Source organism: Odocoileus virginianus, chromosome 22, assembly GCF_023699985.2.
Source record: "Odocoileus virginianus isolate 20LAN1187 ecotype Illinois chromosome 22, Ovbor_1.2, whole genome shotgun sequence".
In the NCBI taxonomy this organism is placed as follows: Eukaryota; Metazoa; Chordata; class Mammalia; order Artiodactyla; family Cervidae; genus Odocoileus; species Odocoileus virginianus.
The window spans coordinates 20,720,241-20,739,236 of record NC_069695.1 but is presented as its reverse complement, the minus strand read 5'-3'; the positions used below and the strand labels follow the sequence as shown (position 1 = coordinate 20,739,236).

Here is an 18,996-nt window from a genome sequence, read left to right as displayed (position 1 = left end):
GGGTATGCCATAATTAACCGTTTCCCAAGCACTGGATACTTATTCAACTTTTCATTATTTTATATATATATATATATATATATATATATATATAATTTCTGTGATGATGGAAATGCTCTGTGCTGTCCAGTAAGGATACTAGGTCACATGTGACTATTGGGCAGTTAAAATGTGTCTCAAGTAACTGAATTTTTAAATTTACATTTAAATAGCCACACGTGGTTAGTGACCATTGTGTTGGAAAGCACAGTTCTAGAAACAGATATGGAGATCAAAGACAGTAGTCAGGGTATCTCAGCTATGATCTTAATTAAGGTGGCCAGGGTGAGGATTTATGGGATGGTTAATAGCCCACACTAGAAGAGCTCTATGACAAAGACCTCAGAAGCCAAAATATTATGATGAATGGGGAAAAATTTAATTATTGGACCAAAGGGGAGACTGCAGCTGAGCGAAATTTTAGAACCAGATGTGACCTCTCAGCAATTGGTTTCAGACTCTAGAGAAAATGCATTCAATTAAGGACCTGGGGTCAGTGCTACTCCAGGGAGGATGCTGGGTGATTACTAGGAATGCAGATTCTTGCCCTACCCTTGACCTGAATCTGCGCCGGGGGCGGGGTGGGGGGGTGTTGGGCTTTTTTAGGAAGCCCACAGGTTTTTCTTACTGGTGCTACTGTTTTAAGAACAACTGGTATGGAGTGCTGAACACAAGGTTCCTACGACCTAGGAATTTCTAATCAAAGATTCCTCGATTTCTTAATCAGTTTCCTAGAATATAAAAAACTCGATTGTTCTCCCTAGCATCCAGCACACGTTGAGGCACCAGTGCTCCACAAAGGGTTGCCCTCTATCTCCCTTTATCCAGAAATAGTTTTATCCGTCTATGATATTTCAAGAGCTTCCCTGGTAGTTCAACTGTAAAGAATCGGCCTGTAATGCAGAAGATTCCGGTTCGATCCCTGGGTCAGGAAGATCCCCTAGAGAAGGGAACGGCTACCCACTCCAGTATTCTTGCTTGAGAAATCCCATGGACAGAGGAGCCTGGCGGGCTACAGTCCATGGAGTCACAAAGAGTCGGATATGACTGAGTGACTTTAATAATATGCCAAGGTTGAGGGAATATGAAGGCTAGGACAAAACTGGAGTAATGCATTTTGGTGGTGTCCTTTGTTTTGACCAAGAGCATGGTATGATAACGTGTGCGCTTGTATGTGTTGTACGTAAGTTTGTACTATAGTGAATCAAAGGAAAGCAAATAACATGAATAAAGCTTTCCCGTGGTTGAAAGGAGAAACTGTCCTGGTCAGGGCGTACACCTGATAGATAACGTGCGGATTAAGACAGGAGCGGTGATGATAGAACTCGGTCTGGGCGTGCAGTTTGTAAAGAAAGGGCTTTCCTGCAGGCGGACACCGCCGGCCGCCGCCCTCTTAACCTTCCCCAGTGTGACGTGGGACGGAACCTGAAAAACTGCTCGTTTTATCTGAAACTCAAGTGTAACCAGGCGAGGTGTACTTTTATCTGCCAAGTGACAACCCTGGGTGGGCGGCGCCCTGCGACCCCCAAACCTAGGGCTCGCGCCGGCCCGGGAATACGGAAGGGCCGCGGAACCCGCTGCCTACGGCGGGGGAGGAGGGCGGGCCGCGGGGCCCCGGCCGCGCCATGCCCGCTCCGGACCTCACGGCCCGCGAGGCACAGCGAAAACCCAGGCTGCGGTGGTCGGCTCCAGCCCCGCGCCGGGGCTGACAAGGCGAAGTCGGCCGCGACGGGAGCGAGAACCGCGGCGCACCCCCGCTCCCGGAGTTGGGTCCGCCGCGCCTTCCGGTGCGACTTCCGGTCCGCCTCCTGAGGCAGGAAGTGCTGGCGCCGCAGCTGTCGCGCCCGTCCCCTCGCTGGTCCTGCGCAGGCAGCCCGGCTTCTTGGTGCTGGTGTCCGGCTGCGGTGAGTGACGCTCGCCCCCGCGCGCGACACTCCTGGGGCCGCGCCGGTGCCCTGCGCCTCCGGCCGCCCGACCCCAGCCCCCGCCCCCGCCCCCGGTGCCGGCGGGCGGGCTGGTCGGGGGCTGTGGGACCTGTCGGTGGGGTGGGGAGGGTCAGGGAGGAGGCCTCGGCCGCGGCCGGCCTGAGCCTGGACGTCGAGGGGTCGGGAGGCTCAGGCGTTCTGAAACAGGCTGGGGAGCCGCCCTTCTGGCGGAGGCGGCCGGTCCCCGGCGCTGCGTCACCCGACGGCTTCACACACCTGGTGCCTCGGCGCCCCCCAGTTCCCCGCGGCCCAGTCGGTGGGTGAGGGGGGGGTCTGTGCCACAGACAGGGCTGGGTGCTTTGGGGACACAAGGGGCCAGCTAGTATCTGGTTCTTGCCGGGAGTGCCGGCTTGGCACCGGCTGAATGGAACGATTTCCGCAGGAGTTTTGGCTCTTTCGCAGCATCTCTCATCTTACAAAGATTTACTCCATTCCTACCAATGAAGAAGAGGACAAACAGCAAAAATCAGGAAAAGTTTCCTGAAAAAAAGAATCGTGACCTCATTGAAGACCTTGGACTTAGACCTGGGAGGGAGAACTTACTATTTATGGCTGGATCTGTGGTAGGCGGTAACAAGACCAAAAGCTCAAAAGGTGGAAATTGTGTCGTGTGAAAAGGAGACGATGGGGAGACCAGCCTGAACGGAACATAACTGTGATGGATAATAGCTCGGAATGGGTAGATCCCTGGGAATCTTTTCACAGATGTCTTGCAAACTTGACGAGAAATAAAAGATTATGTAAGAGGCTTTAGGGAGTCATTTTGGATTCTTCACTAAGGGAGAGAGATGAAAAAAAGAGTGTTTAGAGGATTAGTTTGGCAACCTTGGTTAAAGATGGGTTTGTAACTTCCTTCAGTGAGAAAAGAATCATAGCACTTTAGAATTCAAAAGAACCTTATAGGTTATCTTTAGTCTTATAATGGAGAAGAGTGAAATCCAGCGAAGTGAGATAATTTGCCCAAGGTCACTTGAGGGGTTCACCTGGACCACCCATTTTCTCTTGAGCATTAGATGGACTGACTCTTGGAGCTTATGGTTAAGTACACAGCTTCTTGTTTGTCCAGGCTCTGTTGAATGATACAGCTTCTGTGATGATTGACTTGGTTTATGGTTTAATGAGACTGAGTTTGGGCAAGATGAACTGCAGATTCTGAAGGACAGGTCCCCAGGTGAGGGCTGCTGGGCTTAGGAGAGAGAAAAGGACTGGGAGCCCCTAAGAAAGCCGGTTGTCGGTCTCCCAAGGTTCAAAGACAATGTATATCTTGGGATGATTTTGGCATCTTCCTTTGTTCTGCACCTGAGCTGTGGTGCTTGTTACCTCCAGCCAGCTCTCCCTGTTTTCTTGGTAGAGAATTTCAGCTGCAGGGCATGTTAAGTGCTAGTGGTGTAAGTGCTGGAGGTAGACTTCCTGAGCATGATTTTGCATCTAAGTTCTACTTTTTTCTACCTATGGCTCCAGACAAATAATGTATTCTTTTTGCCCTAATTTTCTCATCTGAGAAATGGGGAAAATAACAGCACCTTTGTCAAAGTGGTTCTGAGGATTACATAAGTTAATTCACATGAAATGCTTAGACCAGTGCATAGCACATATTTAGCACCCATTGCTTTTGTTTGTTCCAGGTATGGAACAAGGAGTGATGGTACATTTTGTTAAGGATCTCTTGCCCAGAGTCCAGTGGAGTTTATGGGTAGACCTTGGAGAAAACCATAACTGGGGAGTCAGACCTAGGACCTACCTTACAGAGGATGTATGTGTATGTAATTCTGTCTGTGATTTTGAGGAGGCATATGTGTTTGTCCACTTGACTAGTGTTTACTGAGCACCAGCAATGTGTAAGACACTCTACTTAACCCGGCAGTCCTTGGTAGATAGGCTAAATGCCATAAAAATGGACATGTAAATGATACGGCAATGGAATATGACTGGGCAGTAAGAGTAAAGAAAAGAACCACTGATAAATGCAGCGAGATATGTAACAAAAACATTGAGTGAAAGAAATTGGACACATAAAGTATGTACTGTATAATTCCATCTATAAGAAGTTCAAAGACAGAACTATTTGTGGTGATAGAAATCTGAGCAATGGTAGACTAAGGAGAGAGTGATTGATTTGGAGAGAACTTTCTGGAGTCATGTTTGTTACTTGATGGTTGGTTACTTGGGGTGGTGGTTACAAGGTGTACATCATTTTTAAGATCTGTACGTTTCACCATATGTAAATTTGACTTTATTGTTTCATAATAAAAAAATGATAGGGGAGTAGAGACGATAGAAAGTTTACTCTCAGTTGGGATGATCATAAAACCCATAATAAAGCAATGACAGCATTATAATGTATGTGATAAATGTTGAAACGCGTATAGCATGGGGAAACTTCACCGCTGCTAAGAGAAAAACTGTAAAATTGAGTTTGGCTCTAAAATAACAGATATAATAATTTATGGAACTGATTATATATCTGCCTACATAGGCAGCATAAAAACAATAATATGTTGTTGAGTATGTCAGGTTAATTCTGTGGAGTATTTTAATTTGATTATATACTCAATTCTCTTGATTGTTGCTGTTCACACTTGCTCACATATCCAGTCATTTGATCTTCCCAGTTAGCACGAGCACTAGGCTTGACTACAGTAATGGCCGTGGGAATTCACAAGATGTTTCTGCAGATGCTGATAGACCTTGGCGAAGATGAGAATTGAATCAGAAATGACCTTAGGTTTTAACCCAAGAACCACTCTACTTTTTTTGCTTTCATCTACTCAGACCTCACTCTGTTTGTGCCTCTGCTCACAAATCAGCCTTGAGAGGAAACCTTCTAAACATCCTGTCCCCAGGCATCTCTGCTGTAGCATGGCTAAAACTTGAACTCTCTGTCATCCCTTTGCTCGTGAAACCAGCTCCTCCTTCCTCCCCCAGTTATCTCATTTTTGAGTGGTACCATTATGCTATCAATTTTTCAACCAGTACTTGAGAAAATCAGTCATTCAAGACAAACTGAAGAAAACTCCAATTAGAAAGCAAGAACTAGGGAATCAGCATAGCAATCAGCCTGAAGAAAAGGATAGAGGTTGGTGATGGGAATGTTGAGGAAGGAGTGACTCTGTTGTACTTAAGAGAAGAACCCTCTGAACTTGAGAGAAATCGAATAGAAGGAATTAAAGTTTGCTAACCAGGAATAGAAAATTCCCTATCCAGTGCAAACGTGGCTGTGGCCCCTTCATGGTTTTAAAAATTCTTTGGCTATAGTTCTGAAATAAAGGCATTGCCCTATTAAATATTGTAGATGCCAAGGAAACACAATGGCTTGATTAGTTTTCTATGGGTATATAAGATTACGCCCAAATTTAGCACCTTAAGAAAACAATACAGAGCTTCTGAGGGTCAGGAATTCCAGGGCAGCTTAGCAGGGTGATTCTGGCTGTCTTGAACTTGGGAGTCCAGCTGTCAGCTGGGTTTGCAGTGGTTTGAAGGAGGATCCACCTCCAAGATGGTGGACTCACCTGGCTGGCAGATTGATGCTGGCAGTTGGCAGGCGGCCCCAGTTCCCTGCCACATGGACCTCTCCGTGGGGTCGTGTAGTGCCCTCATGACCTGGTGCTGGCTTCCCCCACATAGAGCTGTCTGAGCGAGAGCATGGCAGAACCCACAACATCTGTTATGACAAGGTCACACGCCTTCATTTTCACAATGTTCCATTGTGTATGAAGGGTGGCAGAATATGCCACCACAAAATATGACACTTTGGCCTAAAAATTATTTGGAGCTGAAGGCAACTGAAAAGAGGCAGACACAAGAAAATCTCTTTGCCCTCCCTCAATTTGCCTGAAGGGCTTCCCAGTTGGCTCAGCGGTAAAGAATCCACCTGCCAGTGCAAGAGATTCAAAAGGTCTGGAAGATCCCCTGGAGAAAAAAATGGCAGCCCACTCCAGTATTCTTGCCTGGAGAATCCCTGGTGTGCTACAGTTCTTGGGGTTGCAAAGGACCTGACCGAAGGACTAAGCATTGGCTTCAGGAAGTTTGCCTAAAGCAGGACACAAATTTACAAAGGTCTTCTTTCGCTCTCTACCAGGAAGGGCAAAGAAAGAGACAACTTTAGACTCTTAGAGGGGAAGGCTGGGACTGAAATCTGCAAGGGAAAACTTGCCCTTGTTTACACTGTGCTTTTCACCTTCATCCCTAGCCTCTCCCCTTCACGCACACCTTTCTTCTGACTTTAGCAAAGATGATATTGAAGCCAGAGTTCTAAGCTACCTCTGAGAGTTGCATTTTCCCTGGGTATCTCCCAGGTAAATATGAGATATGCACCTTAATAAACTTATTTGTTTTTCTGTTGTTAGTCTGTTATTACAGAGCGTCAGGCAGAAACTCAGAACCACAGTCGGTGCCTTCTAAGTGGCTAACTCAGTGATTCTCAGCCTTCACTCTACATTGGAATCACCTGGTGCATTTTTAAAATGCCAGTTTATAGGCCTCACCTGCAGACATTCAGTTTCAGTTGTACCAGACCAGAACCTAGACATCACTTTTTAAAACTTTACGAGGTGATTCTGATGTGCAGCCAAGGTTGAAACCAGAGGCTAACTGCTGTGAGAGCTGTGTCTACCTGCCATATGGTAGCATCACGTTGCTGCCTGAGATGCTTCTTAGGAAGCTGACAGAATGCGCCATGAGCACCTCTCCCAGGCTCCCAGTAAAGCCACAGAGGCTGGATGAAGTTCACAAGCAGTTGCTGCCTGTTAATGATCACAGTGCTCATGTCTTGATTTGCACATCAGTATTGCAGGTGATTTTACAGATATTTAGACTATGATCTAAATAGACACCATAACCACCTGTACCACCAGTATTCCTATATCCCTTCCCTTCTTTAACCTCTGAATACTACGTATAACCTTTAGTTCACTCTACCAGAAATTTACAAAAATAATACAATAAAAATTTTGAAGAGGAAGTGAGACTTCTTTTATTGCTGTTAAGGCTTATTCACTACCTTATATGCTATGTTCTAAATGGATATTTTTTGTAACTAAGGGTTGAGTTTGGTGGGTTTTATTCATTTGATATTTATAGGTCAAGTAGTAATTTGACAACTGCAGGTAAAGATGTCAAGCCTTTACCTGTCATGTCAAACCAGGACAGGTACTGGTAGGAAATACTGCCATTTGATGAACCCAAACCAGGGCTGCAACACTGCACAACTGCAGGGGGTGCCATTCGTATTTTATTCCCTTCCCATTCAGCTGTGTACTTCTAATCTGTGCAAATAAATTCCCCAGAAGAGTTGGAATTTGAAAACTCAGTTTCACTGGGAATTACGTTTAGAGGAAAGTAGCTGTTCAGAAATGTTGGATTATATTGGTGAGTATTGAAAGTTTAAGAAATATTTTGTGGTTAAAAATAATAATTAGAGGGACTTCCCTGGCAGTCCAGTGGTTATGGCTCCCTGCAGTGGAAGTACAGGTTCAGTCCCTGGTAGGGCAGCTAAGATCCCACAGCCTGTGCTCTGTGGCCAAAAATAAAAACCAGAAGAATTGCATGAAGAATATACAGGTAAAATCACCTTGAACAAATGGCATTGAATTCTGGGTCTGCCACCAGGTGACTGTGGGCAAGTTGTTTGACATCTTTGCTATTCAGTTCCTTCATGTGTAAAGCGGGCATGTGAAATTTAATCCACCCGTGTGCCTAGCACGTTGGTCACTCAGCAAATGGGCATAGCCATAAGTTGAGGAGACTCTCATTCTCTCTGGTGCTAAGGCGTTTGGGGCTAGAAAAATAACAAAAACAAATACATGCGTGGGGAAACTGCATGGTGCTTGGGCACATTCTAGACATTTGGTGTTGCTGAGGGAAAAGTAGAAAGCCGAGTGGCTAGAGAAAGGTCATTCTAGAGCAGGGGAAGGTGTGTGCGCTTAAGAATTTGTACTTTGTCCTGTAGGCCCAGGTGGCAGGCCGAAGAGTTCTCAGAAGGGAATGATGTGGTCATTTCATGTCTTACACACCTCTGGCTGGAAGATGAAGAGCAGTTGACAGGCTACCAAGAGGCAAGGAGGTTGGTGTGTTGGCCACAGACATATTCTACACAGGGGTGATGAAGGCCCAGAGTAGGGTGGTGGCAAGAGGAAGATGAGCAAATCTGATATATATTTAAGAGGCTGGGCCTGGTTTCTCGGGGAGACGACAAGTCAGGGATGACTCATGGTTGTCTGGCTTGGCGAGGGAGTAAGCGATAGTGCCATCAACTAGCAGGAAACAAAGTTGAGAAAGGTTAGGAGGGGAAGATAATTCAGTTTCTAACATGTTGATTCCGAGGGTCTGTGGGACATCAAATGAGTGCCTCACACCAGCACAAATGGCTGTTTGAGTCCACAGCCCAAGGGAAGGGTCCGCCCTGGGAATGCAGACGTGGGAGTCACAGGTGTTGTCAGAACAGAGCCGATGAGATCATCCAGGGAACGCAGAGTTAATGAGCTGTGGACCGTGAGAATGCTGGGGAACATGAATATTTAAGTGAATGGAGGAGAGAGGAGGCTAACAAGAAATTGGAGGAAGACCAGGCATAGAAATAGAACTGAGAGGAGGCCTGAGACACCAAGTCAGACCAGCATCTTACTTCAACCAGGCACCCCAAGCTGATGTTCAGGATTCTCCCACCTAAGAGTGTGAGGTCTTCAAGGATGGGAACCTGGGGCTCCTGTTCCTTTTGGAACAGTTCATTTCTGCTATTACAGTTCACCAACGCCAAGAGTTGCTGACGCCTGAAGAAAAGAAGGATAAAATGGTGTCAAATACAGCAGAAGGGTCCAAGAAGACTTAGACGGGATTTGCCAAATGGAAAGTGCTTACAGTAGAGAAGAGAGAGCCAGATTGTGGTGAGTGGGAAGTGAGAAAGTGGAGAAAGCTAAGATGTTTATCTCAGTAGTTGAGGAGAAAGAGGAGGGAAGTTTCTTTGGAGGCCAGAGTTCGTTTCAGATAGATTGTTTTGCTACAACTTTGCTTGCTTTTCAGCTGATGTTTTATTATCAGTTGATATTTTATTGTGTACTTTTATGGGTACCATATACAAATATAAATGTACACTAGTTTTAAATGAAGTGAAAGTTGCTCGGTCATGTCCGACTCTTTGCAACCCCATGGACTGTACAGCCCATGGAATTCTCCAGGCCAGAATACTGGAGTGAGTAGCCTTTCCCTTCTCCAGGGGATCTTCCCAACCCAGGGATCGAATCCAGGTCTCCTGCATTGCTGGAAAATTCTTTACCTCCTGAACCACACGGGAAGCCTAAGAGTACTAGAGTGGGCAGCCAATCCCTTCTCCAGCAGATCCTCCCAACCCAGGAATCAAACCGAGGTCTCCTGCATTGCAGGTGGATTCTTTACCAGCTGAGCTATTAGGGAAGCCCAGTTTTAAAAGAAGTACAGAGAAAAAAATCAACTTTTTTCTTTTTAAAGTAATCATGGTATTACTACATTGAGCTATATCTGCTCTGTAACGGGTTTTGACTGGGGGCTCAGACTTGCTCACTGTATCATGGCTTATCTAGCCTTACTGGGTTACCTCTGCCTTCTCAGCATCAGCTTCTTGTACAATTCCAACTAAGCTTCAAAGATGTTTAAATATATTTTTGGGTTAGCTGTAGGGTTAGTATGAAATAATTGTCTGATCTTTTTTTTTTTTTCATAAAGATTTTTCTCTGGGAGATTTTTCTAAATGACTATTACAAACACAATTTGTTGATACTGAGGGAGAGCACTAGTTCTTGCCTTCAGATCTACTGTCTTTTACATCTTTTGAATCTTGAAGAAATAGAATCAGAATTTTTAGCATGAGAAAGAATTTTAATCCCACAGTTTTGGAATGTGAGGAAGAATTAAAGCAGAGTCAAGTGCCTTGCTAGTGGATCACATTCTGTGTCCAACTTGACCTTCAATATAACTGAGGTCACATACAAGCCAAATTACAGGAAGGGGAAGAAATTAACATTTTTTCAGGCCAAGTGTGCGGGGAGGGGAAGGAGTTGGAATGTCAAGAGTAAGGACTCTAAGCCTGATGTGCTTCAAAACTGCAAATGGACTAAAACAATATGGATTTAAAGTCCAAGTCTGGAAGGCCTAGAGACCCAGGTCCAGAGTTCCTCTGCTCAGCCACTGCCCCCACCAGTCATCTGCCTTTGCACTCTGCGGCTTCAGAGTTAGAGAACAATCCCCAAGGCCCCCATCATTTCTGACACCAAATTGCAGTTTTGGTTCCCCGAGACGACCACCGCTCAGATTCAGTAATCCGCTAGGACTCACTGAGAACTGTGACACCTGTAGTTCTGGTTTATTACAGCAACAGGAATCAGACTAAAATCAATCAAGGGAAGAGACGTGCAGAGCATAGGAGAATTCCAAATGCTCAGCTCCCAGGGGTCTCCACAGGCAGTATTGATTCCTGGTAAGATGGGACAGTGTGCACGGACTATTGCCTGCCAGGGTATTGTCTACCCTTGCTTGCTAGCTGTAGCTTTTGCTGGGAACCTGTCCCCTAGATACTGTCCACTGCTCCTAGGCCGATTTCAGTTTCAGAAGTTTGTCTAGAGGCCAGACTGATAACACCTGACCCCAAGACTCCAGATAAACCTGGCAGGACATCCTAAGGACTTAGAGATTACCTCCCAGGAGCTGAGGACCAAGGCCAGACAGCCTTTGGGGCAAAATTAAAATCTTTACTATACAAGGGCCATTAATTTTTTTTTTTTAACCTAATGAGGGAGTACCTCTCTCTTAGGGCCATTGTGAACACTGAATAAAACATTGGATCAAAAAATTTTTTCTGTGGCCTTCCCTGGTGGTCCAGTGGCTAAGACTCTATGCAAACAAATATTTAAAAAACAATTTTTTTTTTTTCCTGGTGTCCATGGTAGCTAGTAATGGTAAAGCTGAGATTCAAACTCAGCACTTTTCTAATTCCAAAGCCAATAGTCTATTTGTGTTGTGTTTATTTACATCAATTGAAACTGCAAATAAAAATGGAATAAGAAAATTCCCTGGCAGTCCAGTGGTTAGGACTCTGCACTCTCACTGCCAGGGGCCCAAGTTTGATCCCTGTTTGGGGAACTAAGATCCCACAAACTACATGATGTGGCCAAAAAAAAAAAAGGGAATGAGAAGTGTATTCTATTTGACATGTAAATTATTAGTGGTAGAGTATTAGAGGCTACCACTAAAACTATATTACAAAGAATTGAGGAGTGTTTGGGAAGATGAGAAAATGGAGAGATTTGAGAATTAGACTACTATTCTAAAAGTTTTGTCTGGGGAAATGGGAAATGAAGATGTAGCTAGAAGGGATACAAGATTAAAGATATGTTTTGATCTTTTTTTTTCAATGAGAGCCTTTTGAACATGTACTTATAGTGACTGTACTAGTCTTTTTGCATATATCTCATTTAATTCTCACTTCTGTTAGAGTAGTTATTGTGTTTTGCTCTAAAACAGAATTTAGTGAGCTTCTCTAAATTTTCAAACCATATTTTGAAACAAACCAAGGCTCAGAGAGGTTATGTAATGTTGGTAGTAAAATGGAGTTAAAAGGTATACCTGCTGCATAGGATTGTTGTGAGGGTTAAATGGGACGGTCCTTGTGAACTGAGATGTCCACTTTGGAGTCTTCAGGGGAGCCCCCTGTCTTCACAGCAGTGTTCGGCACACAGTAGCACTGGGTAAGTGTGAGCTATTGCTGCATGCTTCAAATCTCTTCGTGTTTAATAAAAATGAGTTTCATGAAACTTGGGGGAAAGCTGCATCAGTACTTCCCTATTTCTTCAAAACTTCCTTTTTTGTAGATGTTTTTTGTGACATTGGAAATAAAGTTTATAACATAACCCAAATAATCATTCTACACTGAGATATTTTTACTCACTAACTTTAGGTGTCATGAGTCCTTTCCTTTACTTTGTGCTTTATGCCTTCGGTTTTGCTTTATGTTCTTTTCTTTTTAATTCTAGAGTTAAGCCGCCACCATGTCGAGCAAAAAGGCAAAGACCAAGACCAAGAAGCGCCCCCAGCGCGCGACCTCCAACGTGTTCGCCATGTTTGACCAGTCCCAGATTCAGGAGTTCAAGGAGGCCTTCAACATGATCGACCAGAACAGGGACGGGTTCATCGACAAGGAAGACTTGCATGACATGCTTGCTTCTCTAGGTAGACTTTCATGTTCTTAATATGCCTGCCTCCTCCAACATAAACATAAACCAGCGTTTTATGAATTAATTTTTGTGTGATATGCAATTATTCATCTCAGAGGCCTGTTGAGAGATGTTGAGTGGGAGATTCCCTCCTGAGGCGGGGCCAGTCACAAGAGGATATGCCAGCAGGGGTGCGGGCCTGGCAGCCTCTGGCTGAGCAGGTTCCGTTCCTGTAGCTAAATATGATAAGTCCACTAGGTGAAAAACCGGGGAGTTGCTCGGTGGCAAAATACCAGAATCTTAAACAAAAGTGGCTAATAATACAGTGTACTAAGTAGTAAGCGGAGAAAGCAATGGCACCCCACTCCAGTGCTCTTGCCTGGAAAATCCCATGGACGGAGGAACCTGGTAGGCTGCAGTCCATGGGGTTGCTAGGAGTCGGACGCGACTGAGCGACTTCACTTTCACTTTTCACTTTCATACACTGGAGAAGGAAATGGCAACCCACTCCAGTGTTCTTGCCTGGAGAATCCCAGGGATAGGGGAGCCTGGTGGGCTGCCGTCTATGGGGTCACATAGACTCGGACATGACTGAAGCGACTTGGCAGCAACAGCAAGTGGTAGAGGTTGAGAACAGGTTATAAGAACAGAGATGACAGTAAGAAATGATCATGATCATCTCAGGGAGGAAGGCCAGGTCTTGTAAAAAAAGGGGGGTGGGGAACACAAGGAAGGGGACTGTCACACTTTATAACTTTTTTATAATTACAGAAATGAAAATGTAAAGGTAGGTGATTTATGGATTTTTATACATTATTTGGGCTTTCCCAGTGGCCCAATCCACTTGCCAATGCAGGAGACTCTCAAGAGACACGTGCTCAGTCCCTGGGTTGGGAAGATCCCCTAGAGTAGGAAATGGTAACCCACTCCAATATTCTTGCCTGGAAAATTCCATGGGCAGAGAAGCCTGTCAGGCTACAGTCCATGGGATCACAGAGAGTTGGACACAACTGAGCATACATACACACACACACACACACACATTATTTAACTATAGTTGATTTATAATATTGTGTTAGTTTCAGGAATACAGCTTCAGATTCTTTTCCATCATAGATTATTATAAGATGCTGAATAACATTCCCATGCTGAACAGTAAATCTTGTTGCTTATCTATTTTATATATAGTGATGTGTATCTATTAATCCCAAATCCCTGATTTATCCCTTCCCCCACTTCCCATTTGGTTACCATAAGTTGTTTCCTATGTTTGTGAGTCTGTTTCTGTTTTGTTGAAGTTCACTTGTATAATTATTTTTTTTAAGATTTCATATATAAGTGATTTTTTATATTTGTCTTTCTCTGCACCTTACTTACTTCCCTTAGTATGATAATCTCTAGGTCCATCCATGGTGCTGCAAATGGCAATATTTCTTTTAAAGAGACAAGATTTAAAGCAAACAGAAACTAACCTCTCATTCTGGTTACGTGGGTGTGAGTTTATTTTTCTTTATGTGATTTTGTTGTTTTGGTCTTAAGAAAGGACGGGAACATCCTCCTCGTCGTGCCTGAGTTGGCACTGATTTCCTGGTTGGTAGAAAGGAGTGTCAAGCCTGGGGCAGGGGACACGAGTCGAGCATGGCCCGCAGTTAGGGTCTCTACACCAGCGTTTCTGTGTTGGGCTGAGAGCCAGAAACGGCTGTTCCAGGGCCACGGACAATGGGAGGAAAGGGGTTACTTTTTTTCCTTTTAGTAACCACATGATCTCATTCCCCTATTTTACTTTTACTTTTATTCTCCTAACATTGTTTTGAAAATATTTTAAAATTTGTTTTTAATTGGAATATAATTGCTTACGGTGTTGTGTTGGTTTCTGCCTTACAATGTGAATCAGCCATAAGTATACAAATGGCCCTTCCCTTGAAAATTTTTAAGCTAATATAAAGTTGAAGGAACAGTATAATGAACACACTTCCATCCTTTACCCAGATTCAGTGGTTGTTAACATTTTGCAACATTCCTCTTAGAATGAGAGTGTTACTGAAAGGGGTATGTGTGGGGTCCGGCTTCTATGCCCAGAAGCCAACAGAAGCCAATGAACAGTCCAGGTTGGTGGGAAGGAAAGTTTGCTTTATTTCAGATGCCGGCAGCTGAGAAGGGAGGGCAAACATCTGTCCAAAGGCGGACTCCCCACCCCTCCACTGGCCATCAGTGGGGCAAGAGCTTTTATAGACAGAAGGAGAGGGCTACATGTAGAAACAGCACAGTCAGCCCTGACAGTCATCTTCAGATTGGTCATTGATGGTCTGACCAGAGTCATCTTGGCTGTTTTAAGTACAGTTACTCTTTAGTTCTGGGATTCGTTTGATCCTATTTCTTTGAGGCCAGTTCTCAGAATTGTGGCAACTTAAGTTGTGGGTGGTGTCTGGTCATAGTGTGGTTAACTTCTTCACCCTGGTGTTTTAGTATCTATAAGACGGCTCCCACAATGTGACTCAGAATATTAGCTATAGCCCCTGAGAAAGAACTAAAGGTTCTTGATTGTGCTTGATGACTACATTGTTATTATTTGGTCTCCTTTGACTGTTTCCCTTTGCTTCTGAATTTCTCATTTCTCTGATTAAATATATTCTCTGACTAAATTTATTCCACTGACAAAAGGCAGGCAGAGGACATGGTGGAGGGCAAGTTCTGTTTCAGGAGTAAAGATAGGATCTGACTTGTTGACTTGCAGGTGGGGTGGATCCCAGTGTTTTCCACACTCTGAATCATTAAGTGTATTTCAGGTCACTATCGAAGAAGCCCACCAAGGAAAATTATGGGTCTTAGTTGTATTACAGAGGTTGAACACTCAGCCTGTTGCCTCCTAGTAGAGGTTCAGTTAGCTTTTGTTGGGTGAAAGGGTTGTGGTACAATAAGAGGCTAACTTTGAGGACTTCCATTTGGGGAACCCCATACCTTTTAAATCAAATTATATTAGACTCCTTGAATGGGTCCATAGGTGCCTAGCCTAAGCCAGTTCATTTTAAATCCTGGTGTCTTCTTTGTACCCATGTACTCTTCACACCTTTGGGTTACACTTTTTATCCCCCAAAAATTGCTGCAAGAGAATTGGGTTAGGCCTGAAGGTAGAAAAGTAATGGGTTTTTTTTTAAAACCACTTTCACTTATTTAAAGAATTTTGAGATTAATTTTGGGCTGATTTTGTATTGGTATGTTGAATAGGTGTACTGAATGAAGACTGCAATGCAATAAGATGGATGTCAACCTGGCACTTAAATTCCACTCAGATTCCCAGGAGTAAAACTTACATCTGAACCTTGATTCTAGCATGGATAGCATTAGAGCTTAGTTGGGTGTAATAGAGACTTACTGATGTATATGTTCTTTTCATGGAGAATCGTACAAACTTAATGCTGGAAGGGAAACCTTCTGGAGTTTAACTAATCAAGTTGTTTTACAGATAGAAAGTAAATCCTGGACAGGTGCCACCTTCTTCCTGGGCACGCAGCCAGGGGCAGAACTGGGGTTCAAACCCACTGCTCCAGACACTTCCTTCAGGGCTGCTTTTCCCACACCATGTGGACCTCACAAGCACTGGGACTGGGGAAGCTCTTTGTTACTCCCACCAAATGAGGCCGTTCCAGGCGAATTTCTTCCGACTTCCAGCGGAAGGTCAGGGGTGTTCCCTCCCACTGTACCGGAACAGGACGACATGTTCATGGTTGGAACTGAGGTTAAGATTTCCCATCATAAACAATGCTAAACAAGACTGCATTTCAACACCAGTAATGGCATCTGGGGATGTGTCTGTCAACCAAAAAGAATGTAATGTAACAGTGTTTAAAATGAGCTCCCAGTTCTAAACCAATCTAATGGTTTTAGCTTAAATGACTAACTTATAAATAAATTGTCTGAAGCATACCAATTATGGCTACGTGTACCACAGTTAGAAATGTGAATAGATTTTTTTAAATAACCAATATTGAAATGTCCTGATGGGTCTTTAATGTTATCAACATTCAGAATGTGCTAATGTGGCATTGCCTGTTTCATAGTTCATGTGTTTGTTTTGTTTCATTTTGAATGAAAAATAGTGAAGGAGAAGGAAATGGCAACCCACTCCAGCATTCTTGCCTGGAGAATCCCATGAACAGAGGAGCCTGGTGGGCTACAGTCCATGGGGTCACAAGAGTCGGACATGACTTAGCAACTAAACCACAGTGAAGGAAAAGTTGCAGAATGGACAGTCTAAGCCCAGAATGCATTTTTAAAATGGTGTATCTAAGATTTTTTATGTTATGGGCTACTCTGGTGGCTCAGTGATAAGAATTACCCTGCCAGTGCAGGAGATGCAGGTTTGATCTCTGGGTTGGGAAGATCCCCTAGAGAAGGAAATGGCAATCCACTCCAGTATTCTTGCCTGGAGAATCCCACAGACAGAGGAACCTGGCAAGCTGCAGTCCACAGGGTCGAAAAAGAGTTGGACACGACTTAGTGACTAAACAACAAACAGCAACAGCAATGAAATATGAAAAATTAACTGAAACACTAGTTTTATGTAATGGTGGTGTAACTTTAAAAAAAATATGAAAGATGGTAACGATAACCCTATATGCAAAACAGAAAAAGAGACACAAATGTATAGAACAGACTTTTGGACTCTGTGGGAGAAGGCGAGGGTGGGATGTTTCAAGAGAACAGCATTGAAACATGTATATTATCTAGGGTGTAACAGATCACCAGCCCAGGTTGGATGCATGAGACAAGTGCTCGGACCTGGTGCACTGGAAAGACCCAGAGGGATCGGGCGGAGAGGGAGGTGGGAGGGGGGATCGGGATGGGGAATACATGTAAAACCTTGGCTGATTCTTGTCAATGTATGACAAAAACCACTACAATATTGTGAAGTAATTAGCCTCCAACTAGTAAAAAAAAAAAATAAAGTACTTATGAACAAACCAAAAAAAAAATACATTGTGGAACATAACAATAACAGAATCGTTATTTATTGAAATGAGTTCTTTGTCCTTAAATGGGAAAAATGTCAAATTTTACAGGGAAGAACCCAACTGACGCGTACCTGGAAGCCATGATGAACGAGGCTCCAGGGCCCATCAACTTCACCATGTTCCTCACCATGTTTGGGGAGAAGCTGAATGGCACAGACCCAGAAGATGTCATCAGAAATGCTTTTGCTTGCTTTGATGAAGAAGCAACTGGTGAGCACTCTTTGTTATGCCCGGCCTCATTCCAGACTGTGTAAAATGGTTTTTAGAAAATGAGAAAGATTAGTAAAATAAAATTTTTTTAAATGAATAAAGGGAACCATCATTTACAATAGGACAGCTGACTGAGAAGGGCCAAAACACAGGTATGTAAGTCATACAGCTACACAGTGTGTGGTGTTAACCTTTGAATTTGGTTCTGAGCATCCATGAAAGCCAGAAGAATTGGCTGTTAAATAGTATTTCTTAGACACTGAAAACTACATCTTCAGGAGACTTTAAATCTCACCAAAATATGTGGTTCACTAACTTGAACGATTAAAACCTTAGGTTTTCTTCCCCTTATTATTTAAAACTGAAAGAAGCCTGATCGTTCCATTTTCTTACTCCTTTAATTGTCCCCTTTGCTTCTGCATTAGTCCTCTGCTCAGCCACTCACATCTCCTCAGATACACCTTGCATCCTCCTTCCTGCCTCCCCGTCTCAACCTTTTAAAACTGCACCATCCTTCATTTGGTCTTAGAAACATATTGCCCTTCTATCCTATATCTGTCATATATATGTGTGTGTATGTGTGTGTGTGTGTATATATATATATATATACAAGGGTGTTTTCCCTCCTCTGGAAAACACTTGCTTCAAATTAATTTTGTAAGCATATGATCTACTAACTGAGCTTTTAAAGTGATTTAATATTAATAAAGAACTCTAAAGGCAATAGGAAAACATAATGATATGGTTACATGTTGCTTTATTTTTGTTCGTGTCAATGTGCATGTTATGAAACACCTTGTAAGACTGACCAGTTTGAGAACCAGATCGTTAGAATGCTGGGCAGTGTTCACAGCTCCCTTTTCTCTGCTGCCTCCAGGCACCATTCAGGAGGATTACCTGAGAGAACTGCTGACCACCATGGGAGACCGGTTTACAGATGAGGAAGTGGACGAGCTGTACAGAGAAGCACCTATTGACAAAAAGGGGAATTTCAATTACATTGAGTTCACGCGAATCCTTAAGCATGGAGCTAAAGACAAAGATGACTGAAAGAACTTGAGCTAAAACTTTCCAATTACTTTGTCTTACTCTATATTGTTTCCTAGACATTACCCCCCGCCCACCATAGACCTGTTGCATGCAACTTTGATTCACAGCTTTGCCTCTTTTTTTTGGGTGTATTTATTCTAGACCTTCCTGCCACTTAGCACTTGTATAATCAGACTACAAATGGGGATGAAGTTGTAAATTGTATTGAAAAAGAGATTGCAAATAAAAATCAACAAATGTGAAAGCCCAGGAAAATATATCCGGTATTTCTGATTTTGCTGGATTTTTACATTTTTATATAATAAAAATGCTATTTTGAAATAAAGATCATGCCGACTCAAATGGAATATAATGGAAAGTTAAATACCTAGTAGTTGGGGGTAGTCCTTTTTTTATATTTTCAACTTCATATAATTCAGATTTCACAGGAAACCTGATTTTTCACATACATTGGACAGTATTTTTAATATAAATTAACATCACTATACAGTAAAAACTAGTTATACCTTAGTTTCTTTCATG

General features: G+C 43.5%; 1 protein-coding gene across 2 annotated transcripts; it reads left to right on the top strand.

Moving 5' to 3' along the window:
- The first annotated feature begins 1,833 nt into the window (after positions 1-1,833).
- LOC139030377 (myosin regulatory light chain 12B) lies at positions 1,834-18,729 on the top strand. 2 transcript variants are annotated; one of them, XM_070452702.1, is made up of 5 exons: positions 7,997-8,085; positions 8,765-8,905; positions 12,023-12,218; positions 17,263-17,424; positions 18,302-18,729. In XM_070452702.1, the coding sequence occupies exons 3-5, from the start codon at positions 12,038-12,040 to the stop codon at positions 18,472-18,474; spliced, it is 516 nt and encodes a 171-aa protein (XP_070308803.1). In that variant the 5' UTR covers positions 7,997-8,085; positions 8,765-8,905; positions 12,023-12,037; the 3' UTR covers positions 18,475-18,729. The 2 variants fall into 2 exon arrangements, with proteins under 2 accessions (XP_070308802.1, XP_070308803.1); XM_070452701.1 differs by lacking the exons at positions 7,997-8,085; positions 8,765-8,905 and adding an exon at positions 1,834-1,943.
- The last annotated feature ends 267 nt before the right edge of the window (positions 18,730-18,996 follow it).

Excerpts from the sequence above, each read along its gene's own strand:
- LOC139030377 (XM_070452701.1), top strand. The coding sequence starts at position 12,038 with ATGTCGAGCAAAAAGGCAAAGACCAAGACCAAGAAGCGCCCCCAGCGC. Across the intron at positions 12,219-17,262 it reads TGACATGCTTGCTTCTCTAG|GGAAGAACCCAACTGACGCG; the intron begins GTAGACTTTCAT and ends CAAATTTTACAG. Across the intron at positions 17,425-18,301 it reads CTTTGATGAAGAAGCAACTG|GCACCATTCAGGAGGATTAC; the intron begins GTGAGCACTCTT and ends TGCTGCCTCCAG.